This window comes from Ursus americanus, chromosome 36 (assembly GCF_024610735.1).
Source record: "Ursus americanus isolate L20-20 chromosome 36, mUrsAme1.1.p, whole genome shotgun sequence".
Lineage (NCBI taxonomy): Eukaryota > Metazoa > Chordata > Mammalia > Carnivora > Ursidae > Ursus > Ursus americanus.
The window spans coordinates 27689328-27709967 of record NC_142162.1 but is presented as its reverse complement, the minus strand read 5'-3'; the positions used below and the strand labels follow the sequence as shown (position 1 = coordinate 27709967).

Sequence of the window (20640 nt, the reverse complement as noted above, 5' to 3'; positions counted from 1 at the left end):
TTAGATATAACGCAATCTCAGTAAAAATCCCAGCAGGTTTTCTTATGGATTTTAACAAGCTGATTGTAAGTTTTTATATGAAAATGCAGAGGGTCAAGAATAGCCCTGAAAAAGAACGTGTCCTACCAGATATAAAAGCTTATTCTAAAGCTATAGCAATTAAGACAGTGGGAGTATTGGTTCAGGGATAGACAGACTGTGGAACAGAACAATGAGCATAGGAACAAACTTCTGCATGTATGCTCACTTTATATATGATAAAGGTGGCACTGCACAGTGGGCAAAGAACAGTGTTTTTGACAAAAGGTGCTGGGATAACTGGATAGCTATGTGGGGGAGGGGAGATTAAATTGGACTTTCTGCCTTCTATCATGTATACAATTAATTCCAAGTAGATCTCAAAACCTAAATGATACATGTGAAACTGTAAAGCTTTTAGAAGATGTAGAAGAGTATCTTCATGATCCTGGGACTAGGATATGCTTTCTAAATAGTTACTGATGTCTAGAGAGCTGCCCAGCAAGAGTTGTGTCCCCTAGTGGAGAGTGTCAGCCAACCTGCAGTCATCCAGCACAGAGAGAGCCAAGGTATCCCCATCCTTTCTTTTTTTCTGACTCTTATCATCTGATGGTGGTTTCCCATAGGGTGAACCAAAATGGAAGCCTGAGGACACTGGAGTCTTCTGTCCAGGTGATCCTCCAGGGATAGAGCACAGGAGAAGAGTAGAGCTTGGATCTGGAAGGGAAAGATATCAGGGCACATAGGCATTTCACGAAAGAGGAAGCACAAATGCAAATATAAATTTGGTTTACCAAAAATTGAGGAGCACCTGCAATGATCATCAAAGGTAGAGAGTGGATAAAGTATATTATAATCATACAGTGGACTATTATATAACAATGAAAAGGAACAAACTGTAGTCACAGGTATCAACATGGATAAATCACACAACGTTGAATATAAGAAATAAGACTAAGAACAATATATCCAGAATCTGCCATTTATATATAAAGTTTAAAATAGGCAAAACTCAACCATACATTATTTGGGGTTACATACTAGGAGTGGGTAAAACTATGAATAAAAGTAGGGAATGGTTATTACAAAATCAGGATAGCGGTTACCTCTGGGGGACAAGCAGTGGGGAAGGTATACACCAAGGGCTTCCAGGTACAATATTCTATTATCTGAGTGTTTCTTTAAATGCCACAGTATATATGTTCTATTATCCTTTATATGGTATATATACTTAACAGTAAATTTTTAAAAAGTAATAGTTAAATGTAAATTTCTATTCTTGTTTAGTAGTTGGTCTAGTTAAATTATTCTGCTTTGGTTTTTTAAATGATTTTGTGAGGATATTTTGGAAATTCTCGGTGGTTAAAGCCTCTGGCTTCAAGAGCTAACCACTGTTGCCACAGTGGATTGTACAGTTCCAGTCAAAACCACAAAAAAATGGAGATAGATTAGGTTTTTGAAATATTAAGAGAACTCTAGACTGTCATTACTATCTTTAAACATTAAAATGGTGCATGAACCTTCATCAGAAACTAGAAAAATATAGTCAGAACATCGTTATAGAGTGAGACTCGGCAGTCTTAATTTGTAAATCCTTATTTTTAAGTAGTTGAGACTTCAGCAATGGAAGTGGTTTGGTCTGCTCTGAATCTAGCGGCTTTATAACTTGCCATCTCTGAAACCTGCCCAACAGGAATGGGATTTTTCTTAACTCTGAACTAGAAGACTTTGAACTCTTCCTGCTAAGACTGAACCGCATTGGGGGTGTGATGCAAGATGCTCTCCCCATTCAAAACTACAGATCCAAAGAAGGTTGGGATTTCCATTCTCACTTCATTCTCTATTGTTTGGAACACGGTCTGCAGTATCTTCTCTATGTCTATCTTGACTGTTACAAGTGAGTACTGAAAACTGATTTGTCTTTGAGCAGGTCTTCACGTTTCCTCTTTCCATACTACTTCTGAACATGACTTTTAGGAAAATACTGAACATTCACTTGAAGAATGCTGGTCTTTTTCAAGTAGTTCTCCCTCTCCCCTGCCAGCTCTAGCACTTGGTACCTTAGTTCCGTGTTGCCTTCAACTAAATGCTTACCATGTGTTTTTTGGAGTTGTTAATCCTGTACATCTCTGTTAACCTTTTAAAAACTGGAGAGAATAAAATGAAAGAAATGCTATAGAAGTTTAAAAGAGAGGAAAATTCTAAAGTTAACTTGGAGTCCTTTGATACCTTCATTCCCAGACAAATGAATGTTAAACAACTTTGAATTCATAACCACTACAAGATATGTTAGATACGCTCTACAGTTTAGATAGGTGAATGAATATACATCAGTACGTACCTGCCCAAGATCAGCCTGCAGAATCATCTGTGGCCACTGTGAATACTGTTGGGTCAGTAATACAAAGAATTGTAGTCTCTAATACATGATAATACAATGTTCTTGGCACTAGTCTAAGTGCTTTATGTGCATTAATTCATCTAATACTCAACAAAAGTCCTATGAGGTGGTTACTCCCATCTCCATTCCACAGGTGAGGGGCCTGGAGTGTTGAGAGAGACTGTGCCTTACTTGAAATGCACAGTTCTAGTGAATGGCACAGCCAGATTTCATTCTACTTAGGTTTGATTCCAGAGCCCACATTTATGTGCTAATGAGAACATTTTAATTTTATTTTGTGTATTAAAGACTAGGAATTCAAACAGATGATGTTTCTCCGGTTCATACCATTGAGGCTTATTTGGACACAGAAATTTTTTCCCCAAAGCTACTGGCTCTGAAGAGAAGATATCAAAGCCATATATTCAGGGGATGTATTCTGAGACTGAATTCCTCAGTCCTAGCTTCTGTAGTGTGTAAAACTTTTCAAAAACCTCTGAAGTTTGAAAATGCTAAAGAGTTTTTGATGTTTAAAAAAAAATACAGTAGGGGCGCCTGGGTGGCACAGCGGTTAAGCGTCTGCCTTCAGCTCAGGGCGTGATCCCGGCGTTATGGGATCGAGCCCCACATCAGGCTCCTCTGCCGTAAGCCTGCTTCTTCCTCTCCCACTCCCCCTGCTTGTGTTCCCTCTCTCGCTGGCTGTCACTATCTCTGTCAAATAAATAAATAAAATCTTAAAAAAAAAAAAATACAGTAGGGGGTGCCTGGATGGCTCAGTTGGTTAAGTGTCTGCCTTGGGCTCCGTGGTGGATGGAGCCCGCCATTGGGCTCCCTGCTCAGTGGGGAGTCTGCCTCTCCCTCTGCCCCTCCCCTCACTCATGCTCACTCTTTCTCTCTCTCTCAAATAAATTTAAAAAAAATACAATAGGGGCGCCTGGGTGGCACAGCGGTTAAGCTTCTGCCTTCGGCTCAGGGCGTGATCCCGGCGTTCTGGGATCGAGCCCCACATCAGGCTCCTCCGCTATGAGCCTGCTTCTTCCTCTCCCACTCCCCCTGCTTGTGTTCCCTCTCTCACTGGCTGTCTCTATCTCTGTCAAATAAATAAATAAATTCTTTAAAAATAAAATAAAATAAATACAATAAAATATAAAGTATCTGAAAGGACAAGGTGTCTGTTAATCTTATAGGGTTGGTAAAATTTCATCATGGAAGTAAACACATTATAAATAAAATTACCTGTCTCTAAATTTTTCTCTATTTCCAGATCATAAGGAATATATAAAGCACAACACAAGGAGTATATAATGTTACATTTACTTTTAATTCCAAAGTCCTTTTTAGATGCTCATTATCATCTGAGTATAAACATGGTTAAAATTGTCTTATCCTGTATATTAACCAGAATTTGTTCTTTTGTTTTATATGCAGACTTAGTCCTTCAAATTGTCCCTTTTTGGAAAAAAAAGAATTATATGAAGCTTACCCTTGGTTTGAATTTTTAGTTCAGTGTCGACAAGTTTCCAGTAATTTAACAGGTATGGGTGTATTGTATTAAAATACAAAATTTCTTTGGCTAGGGGTGCCTGGATGACACAGTTAAGTGTCGGACTCGGTTTCTGCTCAGGTCATGATCCAGGGTCTAGAGATCAAGCCCCCCGTCAGGCTCTGTGCTCAGCAAGGAGTCTCCTTGAGATTCTCTCTTCCTCTCCCTCTGCCTTCCTACTCATGCTTGCTCGCTCTTTCTTTCTTTAGGATAAATCAGTAATATTTTTTAAATTCTTTTTTTTTTTTTAGCTAAATAACTGGTCTGTTGAATGGCATTTAATTTGTGAGTTCTATATAAATCACTTGGCTGTAGACAAATATCTGACTATAACTTAGGCTCAAGTTTTATTTAAGAAGCAGGAGGCCAAAAATGTTCCCCTCTCGGCAGCCAAGAAAAGCCGAGATGGCATGTGTGCGTGTGTTCCCTTCCCCCTCAGCCTCATGCTCTGTTGTCTTTGGATAGCTCTCATCTTACCAGTTTAACACAGGCTGAATTCCTGCTCTCTGGTAGATGGACACCCTTCTTCTGTGAAGAAGTGGTCTGTCTTCCAGGTGCCTGCCCTGAACCCTTTAGTAAGTAACTCCATTTGGAGGGGAAAAAAATGCACAGTATATGTGGGATTGTTGTCTTCTGCAGTGGAGCTACTGAAGGAGAATTTTGCTCCAGATAGAATCAAAAAAGCCCTGTAACCCCCATTCCCCCCAGCTTGAGGGCTTAGCTGGCATTATTCCAGAGATTCACTCCCAAAAGGGGACAGGCAGAGCCACTACACAGGCAAGAAATATCAACAGTTAATCTTTTACGGAATTCCTGGTTTTTTCCCAAATAATTTTTTCATAATGTGGATTGAATTTTTTTTATTGTTTTGTTTTGGGTTTTTTGGATACAGATTATAAAATAATACATGTTTATTGTAAAGAAAAATTGGAAACCACAGACAACTATCTAGAAGCTAAAACTCCGCAGGTGGATAACCTAGGTAGATAATCATCCACAGGCAACTCTTGATATATTTTAATGTATTTTGTTCTGGGTATTTTCCCTATACTTTTTTTTTTTTAGCCTGGTCTATGTTATATTTCATTCATCCAACAAATATTTATTAAGCTCCCACATGTGACAGTCTCGAAGTACTAGGGATACAACTTTCTGAAACATCTATGTATTTATGTACTGCTTTTTTCACATAGTAATTATAAGAATTTTCCTGTGTTCTTAGAGACAATGACTATTTTATGTCTACATAATATTTCATCATATGTATGTACTGTTAACTAATGTACCGTTCTCTCATTTTTTGACACTGATGCTGTTCTCAATTTTTTTAATCATAAATAATAGTCTTGTGTATATTTGAACATAAAATTTTTGTCTTTGTTTCAGATTATTTCCTTATTACAGATAGGTTCCTGGATATGAAACTATTGGATCAAAGGTTATACACATTTTGAAGGTTCTTGCTATATGGCCAGATTGCTTTTCAGGGGAATTAGAGCATATTATCCCTAAGTCCCAGCTTCCTACATGCTTGAGGATGATTATTTTTTAAAAATCATTGCTGATAAGGAATATGCAGCATATAATTATTATTTTGTTTTGCATTTCTTTATTGCTAATGAACTACATATTTTTATGTCAAACATTTATATTTCCTCCTTTGTAAATGGTTATTTACTTTGTCTGCTTACCTATTAGAGTCAGTATTTTGGGCATTGATTTGTATGAGCTCTTTGCTGAAGACATTAATCCCTAGGTTGTCATTTGCTGTTAATTTGTTATTTAAATTTCCCCCCTAGTTCATTACCACCTTTCAATTTTTTTCTATTTGTCTCAGTTTCAACACTTGTTTGTCTCAATTGTTTGGATAGAAGTTTTTATTTTATGTGGACAATTCATTTTTTTCCCTTTATGGTGTTTTCCTATTGCTTTTCATCTTAGAAAGTCCTTCTTACTGTGGATAAAGTTAAAAATTTTCTTCCTCAGAATTATGTAATTCTTTCTCTTGAGAAAAACCTACTCTTTCATTTTTCAGATCCCAAACTGATCTTCCAGGCTAGCCTTGCAAATGCTCAGATACTGATCCCCAGCAACCAGGCCAGTGTAAGCAGTATGCTATTGGAAGGCCATACTCTCCTGGCCCTTGCTACCACAATGTATGCCCCTGGAGGTGTCAGCCAGGTATGGATAGCACTCTTACCTATTATGGCAAATATATATGGACTGATATTAAATGTAGCAGAAATATCTATGGATCTTCTAGACTCCTTTGATATTCAAATACAACCACCTACATAACTGTTTCATTTTATTAAAGAGCATAAAACAAGGATGAAGTTTTAAATTTTTGTTAAGTTGGAAGGGAACTAATATGTGGTCTAGAGATTTTTTTTACCTTTGTTTTCTAAACTTCAGATTTGTTTTCAGGATAGAATCAGGATCTGATTGCTCCTGGGAGTAACTATACTTTAGATGTGTGGCTTGGGAATTACTCTCTACTATTTGTACTCTTAGGCAAAAAGGAAATCATAATTTTTAGCTATCCATATAAACTCTTCTAAGGGACCCAGTGGGAACTTGCCCATCTGCTTTTTTGAAAGTACGTAGTATGCCTCATTATAGGGAACTTAAGAATGCTGCTTAACATCTAATCTTTAAAAGCTTCTTACTGATAATACCACCTCTTCCAGATTCTTATAATATATTTTAATTCATATGGTTATCTATGCCTCTGTTTTTAATCACCTGTCAGAAATTAGTCATAGAAAAACTTGAGAACTGAGGGAGAAGGACCTACGTGGGAGTCATCTAGTCTAGTATTTTTTTCCCTTTAAAAATATTTACTACTTACTATTTAAATGTTTTACATATTTTAGTAGCAGAGCCTTTTTTCAAACAATATTTTCACGTATAGTTTGAAAACCACTAATGTCGTCGAACTTCCTAATTTTGTAGATGAGGAAACTGAGGCCTGCTGTTAAACATCTGGCCCAAGGTCACCAGCTAGTTTTTCTTAGAACCAGAACTAAAACTATTGGCTTCTGACTCCTTGACCAGTATTTTTTTCACTACCATGTAGTTTTTCAAACTAATGTCTGTTCCACTCTTGTGAAAAAAAGACTAAATTTGGAGACGAGAAGAACCTTAACTCTGCACCATGTGATCTGTCTTTTTATTTAGGTTGTTCAAAATGGCGAAAATGAGACCTGTTTGAAGAAAGTAGATCCCCAGTTACTGAAGATGGCATTAACTCCTTATCCCAAGCTAAAAACTGCTCTCTTCCCACAGTACACTGCCTCTAATGTTCTGCCACCTGATATTACGCTTTACCACCTTATTCAGGTACAGTATTTAGGAGTATCAGTCACGGTTCAGCCAGGAAAACCGAAACCCACTCTGGGTCTTTCAAATGGAGGACACTGAACATAGGTAATTACTTACACAGTCATAGCAGAATGGGGAATCCAAACATGCGATGGTGAGACAACTCAAAAACCGACAAAGAAGGAAGCTGTCAACACCCCTAAAGCTTCATGAATGGTGCAAGAAGGTAGTGTTATTAGAACCCAGAAGCTGGACCTGTCTCTCTGGGAACTAAACTCATGACCAGGCTGCCTAGTGGGAGCTGGAGAAGTAGAGGGTGGAGCTGGAACCTTGGAGGAGATACCCCAGAAAACAAAGGAGGAGGAAAATATCCTGGTTTCTCTCCTCTTCCCACTTTTAATCTCCCATGTTGTCTCTCTTGGCTAAATTTATCTGGTAGCCAAAGGGCAAATGAGCTTAGGAAGTGTAGTTCTCTGCAGAACAGGGGAGAAAGATGGGAATGGATCCTCAAGCAGACGGACATTTGGCCAGCATGCTTGTCTGCTGCCTTCATCGAAAGCTACTTCATTCTATTCCTGATAACTTCTCGCTCTGTCTTCTCAATGCATAAGGCTATTTGCTTATTTAAATCAGTGCTTCTTAGCCTTTTTCAGGACAGAGATCTCTTTAAGAATGTGAGAGCTAGGAGTCCTCTACCCAGAAAAATTGCACATACGCGTATGATTTTGCTTCTATTTCAGAGGAATTCAGATTCCCTGAAACCTATTCAGGTCCCCTGTGATGAACACATTCTTTTGTTCATTTCTCATTTCAAAGGGCTTTTGCTTTTTTTCTCTGGGTGCACATACTCCCATAGTGTCCTGAATTCAACATAAGCTCTATAATCTATAAAGGTACAAAATCTCTCTAATGTGAACAGTCCTTAATTTATAGAGTAGTCCTACTCAAAAATGTGGTCCCCAGATGGCTGCCAGTCCATGAACTGCTTGTTGCTGATATGTGATGACGTTAGGATCTTGCACTATTCTATAAATCTGTGTCATTAAGTACACTTTTCAGCTCAGCCGACTTTGTATGTGTGTGTGTGAGAGAGAGAGAGAGAGAGTGTTTGTGAATGTAGCAAGACACTCTGGAAGCAGGAAGCATTTAGCTGCATTTAAATTTATTGCAAGCTTCTCATCTCATTGCAGACCAGTAGCACCGCTATAAACTATATATAAGTGGATTATATAAATTGATTATATTGTTTCTCTACCCAAAGTGGATTCAATCAGCCTAAAACATAAGTGGTTTCAGGTTGTTCTTTGTTCTGTTTTCAAGTTGACCCATGCAGTTTTAGTCCTGTTACTTTACGAAAAGTAGTCCTCCTTCAATAGACCATAAATTCTCCTATAATTTTAAATCAAAGCTGCTCTTTCCTTAGCCACCCAAATCGTGACTTAAAGGTTTTTTTTATATTCTCCTTTGTCTTTCCTATCATCTGTTTACTGTCTTTGCTACATCTTTGACCTAGACAGATTTCAAACAGCCACGGCTCCCTGCTTTCAAACCTTACTCCACTCCTTTTTTGTTGGTGGTGGTGATTTGTTCATCACATTCCTCTAATGTTTGATCTACTTGTCTCCCTTTTTCCTTTCCAGACAGACCAGCTGTAGCTCACCTTGTCCTGTTTACATGGCAACATTGTCTAGTCTCTTAGTCCTCTTGGGTTTGGATTCCAAAAGCATTTCAAAAGTCCATTTTACATTATAATTGATGCGGCTTCAACCAAGAGAGAGTACACTTTGCAGACATAGTTTGAAGTGAGAAGAGTCTTTAAAAGGAACATACCTGGTTCTATTTTTATTAAATAGGAAAGTGTCTCATGCATTCTTTTTTTTTTTAAGCTGCAATCACAGAATTATGTCCAGAAAGATAAGGTTGGAGAAGGGAAGCAGACTACTTGTGAAGTCTTTTCATATAACTTTGTTTACTTATTTTAGAATCAATTAACTTTCAACTCTGACTTTTCTGCTTTTTCAGGCACTGTTGCCCTTTGACCCTAGTAGATTGTTTGGCTGGCAGTCTGCCAACACACTGGCTATAGGAGGTAAGTCATTCCAGGTACCTAGGGCTTTAGAAGTAAGTATTACAGCAGTGTTGACGGTAGACGTTAATGTATGTAAAACCAATCCAGTTTTTTTCACTGCTTTACATTTCAAAAACAAAGATGCATTCCAATGGAAAACATTTTCTAGGAGTCTGAATTAAAAACGTGTTGCGAGTTAAAAGTAATCGTAGTGCGTCACTAGCGCTGTTCTTGCTGGGAAATGTAAGATGGACTATGTGCCGGTGTCACTGCAGAGTTAAGTTCCCCACCTGCAGATTTGAAATTAACCATGCGGAGTTGCAGAGGATTAATATTGCTTCACTTTCCCCCCAGACGCAGGGAGTCATCTCCCACATTTTTCTAGCCCTGACCTGGTTAATAAATATGCTATAGTAGAACGTCTGAATTTTGCATATTACTTACAACATGGACGGCCATCATTTGCATTTGGTACTTTTCTGGTCCAGGAATTAACCAAGAGCAAGACTCCCAAGCAGCTGTGAGTATTTAAAACATAATTTGTACTCTTAATAAAAGACATATCTATGTATTTTTACATATACATTTGAAAAAATGTGCTGGAAATATATCACAGTTAAGTAGTTATATCTGGCTAGTAATTTGGTCATCTTTTTTTTTTCCCCTTCCATTTGTGCTTTTCTGTATATACAAGTTTGGGGGATATAGTGTGTCTTTTGTTAATGGGAAAAAGATAATAAATGTAATATTAAAAGATACTATTTATATCTTTTAAAATTCTGGGGTTTTTTTTGTGTTTTTTTTTTTTTTTAAATGACCCAGGAGCAGGGTGTCTGGGTGGCTCAGCCGTTGAGCGTCTGCCTTTGGCTCAGGTCATGATCCCAGAGTCCTGGGATTGAACCCCGCATCGGGCTCCCTGCTTGGTGGGAAGCCTGCTTCTCCCTCTCCCACTCCCTTTGCTTGTGTTCCCTCTCTCGCTGTCTCTCTCTGTCAAATAAATAAATAAAATCTTTTTAAAAATAATAAATGACCCAGGAGCTTGGCAAATATTGGAATTACTCTTAAGAGGGAATTGTATAATAAGATGGGAATTCTGTATTTAAGATCTTCAGTTTTTTTGGGGCGCCTGGGTGGCACAGCGGTTAAGCGTCTGCCTTCGGCTCAGGGCGTGATCCCGGCGTTATGGGATCGAGTCCCACATCAGGCTCCTCCGCTATGAGCCTGCTTCTTCCTCTCCCACTCCACCTGCTTGTGTTCCTTCTCTCGCTGGCTGTCTCAATCTCTGTTGAATAAATAAATAAAATCTTTAAAAAAAAAAAATCTTCAGTTTATATAATTCACTTTTTAAAGCACCGAATTGGGAGGAGTATTTGATGCAGTCAGCTAAATATAGATTTACTTTACTGTAGGTTGTTTTGTAGTTAACAATGTAATGCATTTTAGTGATAAAATATTCACGTAATTCAGAAAAGTGAAAAATGAAAGATAAAAAGTCCCTGAGTCTCCTGTCTTCATTCTGCATAGTAAAATTCTGTTCTATGTTCTCTGGATGAAGTTGGAAGCAAGAATAATTTGGCCTATGAGTAGGCTCCTTCTTTTAGGAAAAGGGTAAATATAAGGGAATGGGGGGCTATGGAGACAACTGAAAACTACCAAGAACCTAAATGGATGTGTGCAGGGGCCCAAAACGGGAAGGGGGAGGAAGCTAAAAACCACAGGTGTCTGACACTCCATGTATCACTGTATAATTCCATCTGCTTTTCCTGGTGAGAAACAGTTTTCTGATGTGATTTTGATTCCTTTCTTTTTTAGGATCCAGCAAGTAGGCAACGAAGCCTATGTTTTAGGGCTCTCCTCCTTCTACATACCTTCAGTAGCAGCTGCCTGTGTTTGTTTCTTAGAACTGCTTGGCCTCGACAGCCTCAAGCTCAGAGTTGATATGAAAGTGGCCAATATAATTTTGAGCTACAAGTGTAGAAAGGAAGATGCTCAGTACAGCTGTATCAGAGAGTCTCTAGGTACAGTACTTCTTCCATCTGGGGCTTGTTTGGTTTAGAGACAAGGGATGAATAGGTCTGAAACATTGAATTGGGAGTGGTTGGGGAGGAAGAAATTCTCTTCCTGTTTCATCTTTTTCCTGCAGAATGTCTGCACTTTAACTTTCTTGGGCCCTTTAATTAGGTTCTGAAAAGGCCCCAGGTCACACTCTTCAAACAGAGGAGTTCCTGACCTTTTCTCTTGACCATTTCTTATTGTTTGTCTTTCTTACAGCTGAAAAACTATCTAAACTGGCTGTGGGTGAAAAGGCCACCATAGAGGAATTGCTTGTTCTCTTAGAAGAAGGTATATGGAACAGCATTCAGCAGCAGGAAATGAAGAGGTTTGTTGAATTGCAGCCTCATTCTCTTTTCCAGCAAGCTTTATTCTTTCAATCTGTATTTGCCTAATCTTTCTTCCAACACCTCGGATGTTTTTACCAATCCCTTCAGGCCTTCTTAACTCAGCCAGCACATAGCAGACACTCAGTTAATGGACAGTGGGTTTTAATTGCTTCTTGCCCTCAGTAAAAGGAAGGTACAGATAATTATTCACTCTTTAGAGAGAGAGTTTCCAGGAGATGGCGAAGAACTCTGTCTCCTCCACTGCCGTGTTGGTCAGAGAAATCTCTTAAGTGTTACATGTTGAAATCATTTAAGAAGATGTGGGATGGGGGCACCTGGGTGTCTCAGTCGATTAAGCCTCTGACCCTTGATTTTGGGTCAGGTCATGATCTCAGGGTCGTGAGATCAAACCCTGCATCAGGCTCTGTGCTGGGCATGGAGCCTACTTAAGATTCTCTCTCTCTCTGCCCCTCCCTTGCTCTCTCTTAAGAAAAAAAACAGAATAAGATGGGGGATGGATTTCACAAAATTTGACTCTAAGTGATGTCCTTAATTTTCTCTTGCTGATATATTTTCATTGATAATAAACACCTCATTGAGGTGACCATCTATCCACAAAAACCCTTCTACTTACACATTTATACCATCTTTTCTCTGGGCTATGCCACTGGGGTGACTTAGCCACCCCAGACCCTGGGAATGCACCATTTTCTTGTACTGCTCTCAGTGACTCTGTTCTCTATGGTTTCTGGCTGCAAGCAGGAACAAGTACTCCCTCTTTCTGAGAAAGCCCAAGCACCTGTCTGGGCTCTGATACTCTAAAGTGAATTATGCAAAACAATTAAGCACTCAGGAAATTTCCTGAGTGACTATTTACTCAATTCTCCTTAAGATGGTATATAGCTATTATAATCTATCTGTGGATAGATACTTGGTTGATAAATTCTGCCAGTATGCTAAGAAAGCTTTTATGCATTATGGATGCAAGAGCCCTCTTTTTTCTTTATTTTCGAAAGCAGCCTAATAAACATTTGGTATTTGTTGAAAGGGTTTTTAGAGAGTATACTGCAGTTAAATTTAATTTTACTAATTTTCCACTTTAAAGCTATATTTTAACAAATTTTTTTTTCCCTCTACTGCCCCAACTAACAATTACAGGGTATCTAGTGAATCTAGCAGCCAGTGGGCATTAGCAGTACAGTTCTGCAGGCTTCATAATGTGAAACTGAGCACGTCTTACCTCAAAGAATGTGCCAAAGCAAATGACTGGCTACAGTTCATTATTCACAGCCAACTCCACAACTATCACCCAGAGGAGGTAAGCTGCCACCATGTGTTGCCAACTCTTCAAGAAGAGGAAATTGGAAGACTTCTGGAAGGACAAATAGTGTTCTTTCTGTTGTGTATACCTAGGGTTTTGTTTTATATGATACTGTTCTTACTAAGATTTCAGTGGGTTGGCATCAGAGGATTAGTCATTAGTATTAAAGAGCTGAAGGAAGAGTTTTTGTGACTCCACATTAAATATGGAAATTCACTCCAAAGCAACAAATAACTTTGTAAAATGATATGGTCACTTCCCACACACACAGTTCAGGGTGAGAAAGAACAGTTTTGCCTCTGCTTTTCTCTAACATTTTTCAGCTCAGATGAAATTGGTCTTTTTTAATTGTCTAATATGTTTTCTAGGTGAAATCTCTTCTTCAGTATTTCAGTCCTGTCCTTCAAGACCACTTAAGACTGGCTTTTGAGAACTTGACCTCAGTGTCTAACTCCAGAATGGACAGTGATCAAGTCTTCAACAGAGCCCCCCAGGAATTGCAGAGAAACAAAGAAGAGATGACTGATTTCTTTGAAGTTCTGCTCCAGTGCTCAGAGGAGCCAAACTCCTGGTGCTGGCTCCTTGCTGAAGCAGTGAAACAACAAGCCCCTATCCTTAGTGTCCTGGCCTCATGTCTCCAGGTGAGGATAATGAGAAACCTAAATTAAGGACTCAGCAATTGAAAAAGTAGAAAGGGACAGAAAAGGCTGATAATCAGAGGAAGTGGGGTGATGATGACAGTGAGGCTCCAGCATGTGTTTTCAAGGTCACTGCAACTTTTGTTATTTTCCAGCTTAGGCGCCAGACCATCTAGTCCACTTCCTTGTACTTTAATATTCAGTAACTTAAGTGGTCCGAGCCTTGGTTCCTGTTTGGCAGTCATAGAGAAGGGACCCTGCCTCTTGAGCAGAGAAGTGGGGTGCTCTAGACAGTCCTTTGAACAGCATTTCTGTGGAAGCCAGTCTTGTTTTCTTATGCTTAGTACTTCCACAACTTCCATATATACCCACTCGGTCTCTTGGTCTTTTGATATGTTACACTCCACAGAACAGTTTATAATAGTCCCTGGGTTGTTCATTAGAGTTTATTCCATGTTTGGAGGCTTTTCAAGCTAGTTTAACCAGTTTATTGACGTGACGTTCTGAACGGGAAATATCCATCTGTGTTTGTAGCATTGCTGGGAGCCCCCAATTCCCTCTGTCAGGTAATCCAGGCACAGTTGTTACTTTATTTTGAGAAGTTTTTATCCTGTGGCAGGATGCCAGTACTGTTCCTTGTCTCTGTGTGTGGATCATCACATCTGTGGAGGACAGTGTTGCAGCTGAAGCAACAGAGCACATTCAGGGCTCAATGGAAGGCCACGTGTGGGACCTTCAAGACCTCGCAGTCATCTGGAGAACATTATTAACAAGGCAGAAGAGCAAAACTCTCATCAGAGGTTTCCAACTTTTCTTTAAGGTAGTGATAGTCACTTCGTTTCTTTCCTGTGTTTAAAAGGGTTACTTCAGAATATCCTCATTGGCTCTTTAAATTCTTTTAATCTCTCGATTTTTTTTTTAGCCAACAACAAATAATGGTAACAGAACTACCATTTATTTAGCAAAGAGCTTTGTATATATTATTTTCATCAGTTCTCACAATAATCCTATATAGAGAGATAATAATATAGGATGTTATAAAGTGGTAGCATCCTCATTTTTGTGTAGTAAACTCAGGCTCACTGAACTTAAGTAACATGCCCAGGGTCTCAAACTACTTCAGTAAGTAGTGTGTTTATAGTTCAGATCTATACTTTCTCATTCCAAAACTCCTGTCTCTGGACTGAAAAGCTCCCACTGATGTGATGGAAATGCCACAGACAGCAGTAGGTTGGCAGCTCAGTGGAGCCCATTTTCCAGGAGTGTGTGTAGAGCTCTCCTGGCATCATCTAGTGGAATGTCTCCCCCTCCTGTGCAATGGACCAAGTATAGAACAGCCAGAAAATGGACTGTTGAGTAGGTATACCTGGTCTGAATATCTTTTTTCTAAAAGGTAAATACAAATTTAACCTTTCTTTTTAACATACATGATTTAATTCTGTGAAACTGTTATTGGTAGTACTTAGGTTTTTACTTTAACCTTCTCTGATATTGGCATTATTCATTGAGATAATACCATTGATTGACTTCACGATTTTATAATTTCATCCAAACTCTTCCTCAAAGGATTCCCCACTACTGTTGATGATGGAGATGTACGAACTGTGTATGTTCTTCAAGAATTATAAGGAAGCTGAAGCTAAACTTCTGGAGTTCCAAAAGAGCTTTGAAACTGTAAGTTGGAACCCTGCTGCTCTTTGTCACTGATCCGAAATCGGTTAGCGTGGCCTGTTACCTGCTAGTAGTCAAACTATGATAGCAGACGAGTAGCTGGTATGTGGCATAATTCAAGCTAACTCATTTGTACTCTTCCAGAGGTGGGGAGGCAGGACAGGAGTTACAGTGGCCTTGCCTACAGCACCTCAGTTGCCAGTCATGACAGAGAAGTTTCATCTAATGTGCTAATTCTGGTCTGTGTCCTAAGCTGCAGCCAAGCTCAATGGGAAAGGGATTAATAGGACCTGCAGTGGATGCGCAGGAGGAGTGTGGTGGTACATGGGCCACACTTTGCCACTCTAAGATAACTCAGCATTGAGTGTGAAGGGTGTTTAATACTGCTTTATTCACTGTGACCGAAAATACTGGCATTTTTCATCAACAGTACTCATGGGCCCTGTCCAAATGATGCTGACCTGTGTGGTCAATTTCAGGCTGTATCCGTTCAGTGCTTGTTTCAGGCCTGTTTATCATATGGAGCTAATTAACCCTATGGAAGAAAAGAGGAAGTTATAAGGAAGGACAAGAAATATGCCTTAGTTCTGCTTGGGGTTTTAGCACTTTTGCTTTCTCTACCCCAAAGGAACTCTACGATAAATGAGCCAAAACCCATATGCTGGTTCTACCCAACAAATAGGTCACAGTGGGACCTCAGTATAGGCTTTTGCTCTCAATCAGTAACTGTAATGAAGGTTTAAAAGTTATATTATTTGAAAATATTGAGTCAGTTATTCAAATATGCCTGAGGTTCCAAAATCACGGGAAATAAGAATGTTAATTTCCTTAGTCTGTCACTTTCTACAGCTGGGGTTCTACCAGATATCTTTTCTTACTTTTCTTTTGACTTATTATTTGGAGCAAAATACACATACCATTTACCATCTAACCATTAAGTGTACAGTTCAGTGGTATTAAATACATTCCCACTGTTGTGTGACCATCACCACCGTCCATCCCCGTCACCCTTGTCATGTTGTTAAACTGAAACTCTATACCCATTAAACAGTAGCTCCCCATTCTCCTTTACTCCCAGTCCCTGGCAACCACAGTTCTACTTTTTGTCTTTATGATTTGGCTACTTTAAGTACCTCATATAAGTGGAATTGTACAATATTTGTCTTTTTGTGACTGGTTTATTTCACTTAGCATGATGTTGTCAAAGTTCATCCATGTAGAATGCAGAGTTTCCTTCCTTTTAAATGCTGAATAAAATTCCATTGTATGTTGGGGGAAAAACAGAGCTTTTCCCCTAAGGTCAGGAACATGGCAGGGATGTCCACTATCACCACTGTTGTTCAACATAGTACTAGAAGTCCTAGCCTCAGCAAACAGACAACAAAAAGAAATAAAAGGCATTCAAATCATCAAAGAAGAAGTCAAGCTCTCACTCTTCACAGATGACATGATACTTTATGTGGAAAACCCAGAAGACTTCACCCCCGTATTGCTAGAACTCATACAGAAATTAAGCAAAGTGGCAGGATATAACATCAGTGCACAGAAATCAGTTGCATTTCTATACACCAACAAGGAGACAGAAGAAAGAGACATTAAGAAGTCGATCCCATTTACAATTTCATCAAAAACCATTAGATACCTAGGAATAAACCTAACCAAAGAGGCAAAGGATCTGCACTCTAAAAACTACAGAATTCTTATGAAAGAAATTTAGGAAGACACAAAGAAATGGAAGAACATTCCATGCTCATGGAAAGGGAGAACAAATATTGTTATAATGTCTATGCTACCCAGAGCAATCTACACATTCAATGCAATCCCTATCAAAATACCATTAACATTTTTCTCAGAACTGGAGCAAATAATCCTAAAATTTGTACGGAACCAGAAAAGATCCCAAGTAGCCAAAGGAATGTTGAAAAAGAAAACCAAAGCTGGTGGCATCACAATTCCAGACTTCAAGCTCTATTACAAAGCTGTAGTAATTATCAAGACAGTATGGTACTGGCACAAAAACAGACACATAGATCAATGGAACAGCATAGAGAACCCAGAAATGGACCCTGAACTCTATGGTCAACTAATCTTCGACAAAGCAGGAAAGAATATCCAATGGAAAAAACAGTCTCTTCAACAAATGGTGTTGGGGAAATTGGACAGCCCCATGGAAAAGAATGAAACTGGACCATTTCCTTACACCATACAGAAAAATGGACTCAAAATGGATGAAAGACCTAAATGTGAGACAGGAATCCATCAAAATCCTAGAGGAGAACAGAGGCAGCAACCTCTTCAAACTTGGCCACAGCAACTTCTTGCTAGACACGTCTCCAAAGGCAAGGGAAACAAAGGCAAAAATGAACTATTGGGACTTCATCAAGATAAAAAGCTTTTGCACAGCAAAGGAAACCGTCGACAGAACCAAAAGACAACCGATAGAATGGGAGAAGATACTTGCAAGCAACCTATCAGATGAAGAGGTAGTATCCAAGATCTATAAAGAACTTACCAACTCAACACCCAAAAAACAAATAATCCAATCAAGAAATGGGCAGAAGACATGAACAGACGTTTCTCCAAAGAAGACATCCAAATGGCCAGCAGACACATGAAAAAGTGCTCAACGTCACTGGCCATCAGGGAAATACAAATCAAAACCACAATGAGTTACCATCTCAGACCAGTCAGAATGGCTAAAATTAAGTCAGGAAACGACAGATGTTGGAGAGGATGTGGAGAAAGGGGAACTCTCTTACACTGTTGGTGGGAATGTAAGCTGGTACAGCCATTCTGGAAAACAGTATGGAGATTCCTCGAAAGGTTGAAAATAGAGCTACCCTACAACCCAGCAATTGTACTACTAGGTATTTACCCAAAGGATACAAATGTAGTGATCTGAGGGGGCACTTGCACCCCAGTGTTTATAGCAGCAATGTCCACAATAGCTAAACAATGGAAAGAGCCCAGGTGTCTGTTGGCAGATGAATGGATAAAGAAGATGTATTATCTATATACAATGGAATACTGCTCAGCCATCAATATGAAATCTTGCCATTTGCAATGATATGGATGGAACTAGAGGGTACTATGCGAAGCAAAATAACTCAGAGAAAGACAGTTATGATTTTATCATATACAATTCATATCATATAAAATATAAAATTTAAGAAGCAAAATAGAGGATCATAGGGGAAGAGAGGAAAAAATAAAACAAGACAAAATCAGAGAGGGAAACAAACCATAAGAGACTTTTAAGCACAGGAAACAAACAGAGGGTTGCTAGAGGGGAGATGGGGGGTTGGTGGATGGAGTAACTGGGTGATGGGCATTAAGGAGGGTACATGAAGTAATGAGCACTGGGTATTATATAAGACTGATGAATCACTGACCTCTCCCTCTGAAACTAATAATACATTATATGTTAATTAATTGAATTTAAATAACAATTAAAAGGAAAAAAATAGAATCAGGATAACATTTCCTCCTGGGAGGGAGATTGTAGGCATGTGATGTAATCTAAGGTACTGATAGAGTTCCATTTCTTCACCTTGTATATTCAGCATCAGAATGTTTTTATTATTCCTTAAATAGTGTAGATGTATTTTATGCATGTTTTTGCTTGTTTTTGCACATATGATCTTTTCCACAATAAAAATAACTTGTAAAATGCAAAATAATTCCATTGTATGTATATGCCACATTTTGTTTATCCATTCCTCTATCCTTGAATATTTGGGTGGCTTCCATATTTTACCTATACTACTATGAACATGGTGTACAGATAATCTCTTCGAGATCCTGCTTTCAATTCTTTTGAGTATCCTCCCAGAAGTGAAATTGCTGGATGATATGGTAACTCTATCTTTAATATTTTGAGGAATTGTCATACTGCTTTCTGTAGCAGCCACACCATTTTACATTGCCACAACAGTATACAAGGTTCCAGTCTTTCCACGTCCTCTTCAACACTTGTTTTCTTTTTTTAATCATGTTCTTTTAGCCCCCATATAGTACATCATTAGTTTTTGATGTAGTGTTCAATGATTCATTAGTTGCATATAACACCCAGTGCTCATCACAACACATGCCCTCCTTAATACCCATCATCCAGCTTCCCCATCTCCCCACCCCCTCCCTTCTGAAACCCTCAGTTTGTTTCCTGGAGTCCATAGCCTCTCATGGTTTGTCTCCCTCTCTGATTTCTTTCCCTTCAGTTTTCCCTCCCTCGCCTATGGTCCTCTGTGCTATTCCTTTTGTTCCACATATGAGTGAAACCATATGATAATTGTCTTTCTCTGCTTGATTTATTTCAATAATCCCCTCCAGTTCCATCCATGTCAATGCAAATGGTGGGTATTCATCCTTTCTGATGGCTGAGTAATATCCCCTTCTATATGTATACCACATCTTCTTCACCCATTTTCGTGTTGATGGATATCTGGGCTCTTTCCATAGTTTGGCTATTGTGGACAATGCTGCTATGAACATTGGTGTGCATGTGCCTCTTCTTTTTACTACATCTGTATCTTTGGGGTAAATACCTTGTAGTGCAATTATTGGGTTGTAGGGTAGTTCTATTTTTAACTTTTTGAGGAACCTCCATACTGTTTTCCAGAGTGGCTGTACCAACTTGCATTCCCACCAACAGCATAAGAGGGATCCCCTTTCTCCACATCCTCTCCAACATCTGTCGTTTCCTGACTTGTTAATTTTTGCGATTCTGACTGGTGTAAGGTGGTATCTCATTATGGTTTTGATTTGTATTTCCCTGATGGCTAGTGACGTTGAAAATCTTTTCATGTGTCTGCTGGCCATTTGTATGTCTTCTTTGGAAAAGTGTCTGTTCATGTCTCTGCCCAATTTTTGACTGTATTATTTGTTTTTTGGGTGTTGAGTTTGGTAAGTTCTTTGTAGATCTTGGATACCAGCCCTTTATCTGTAATGTCATTTGCAAATATCTTCTCCCATTCTGTGGGTTGCCTCTTTCTTTTGTTAACTGTTTGCTGTGCAGAAGCTTTAAGTCCCAAAAGTTCATTTTTGCTTTTGATTCCCTTGCCTTTAAAGACGTGTCTTGAAAGAAATTGTAGTGGCTGATGCCGAAGAGGTTACTGCCTCTGTTCTCTCTAGAATTTTGATGGATTCCTATCTCACATTTAGGTCTTTCATCCATTTTGAGTTTATCTTTCAACACTTGTTTTCTGTTTTGTTTTGTTTTGAAGTAAGCTCTATACCCAATGTGAAGACACGAAGATCAAGAGTTGCATGCTCTACCAACTGAGCCAGCCAGGCGCCC

General features: G+C 39.0%; 1 protein-coding gene across 2 annotated transcripts in view; it reads left to right on the top strand.

The window, feature by feature from the left end:
- SPG11 (SPG11 vesicle trafficking associated, spatacsin) overlaps nt 1–20640 on the top strand; it is a 79987-nt gene that overhangs the window by 33421 nt on the left and 25926 nt on the right. For both annotated transcript variants that reach the window (XM_045772336.2, XM_045772327.2), the window contains exons 16-27: nt 1712–1915; nt 3827–3933; nt 5977–6122; nt 7122–7283; nt 9288–9354; nt 9688–9853; nt 11146–11351; nt 11605–11713; nt 12873–13032; nt 13404–13676; nt 14293–14493; nt 15240–15347. In XM_045772336.2, the coding sequence (XP_045628292.2) occupies nt 1712–1915; nt 3827–3933; nt 5977–6122; nt 7122–7283; nt 9288–9354; nt 9688–9853; nt 11146–11351; nt 11605–11713; nt 12873–13032; nt 13404–13676; nt 14293–14493; nt 15240–15347 (1909 nt within the window). The remainder of the gene's footprint in view (nt 1–1711; nt 1916–3826; nt 3934–5976; nt 6123–7121; nt 7284–9287; nt 9355–9687; nt 9854–11145; nt 11352–11604; nt 11714–12872; nt 13033–13403; nt 13677–14292; nt 14494–15239; nt 15348–20640) is intronic.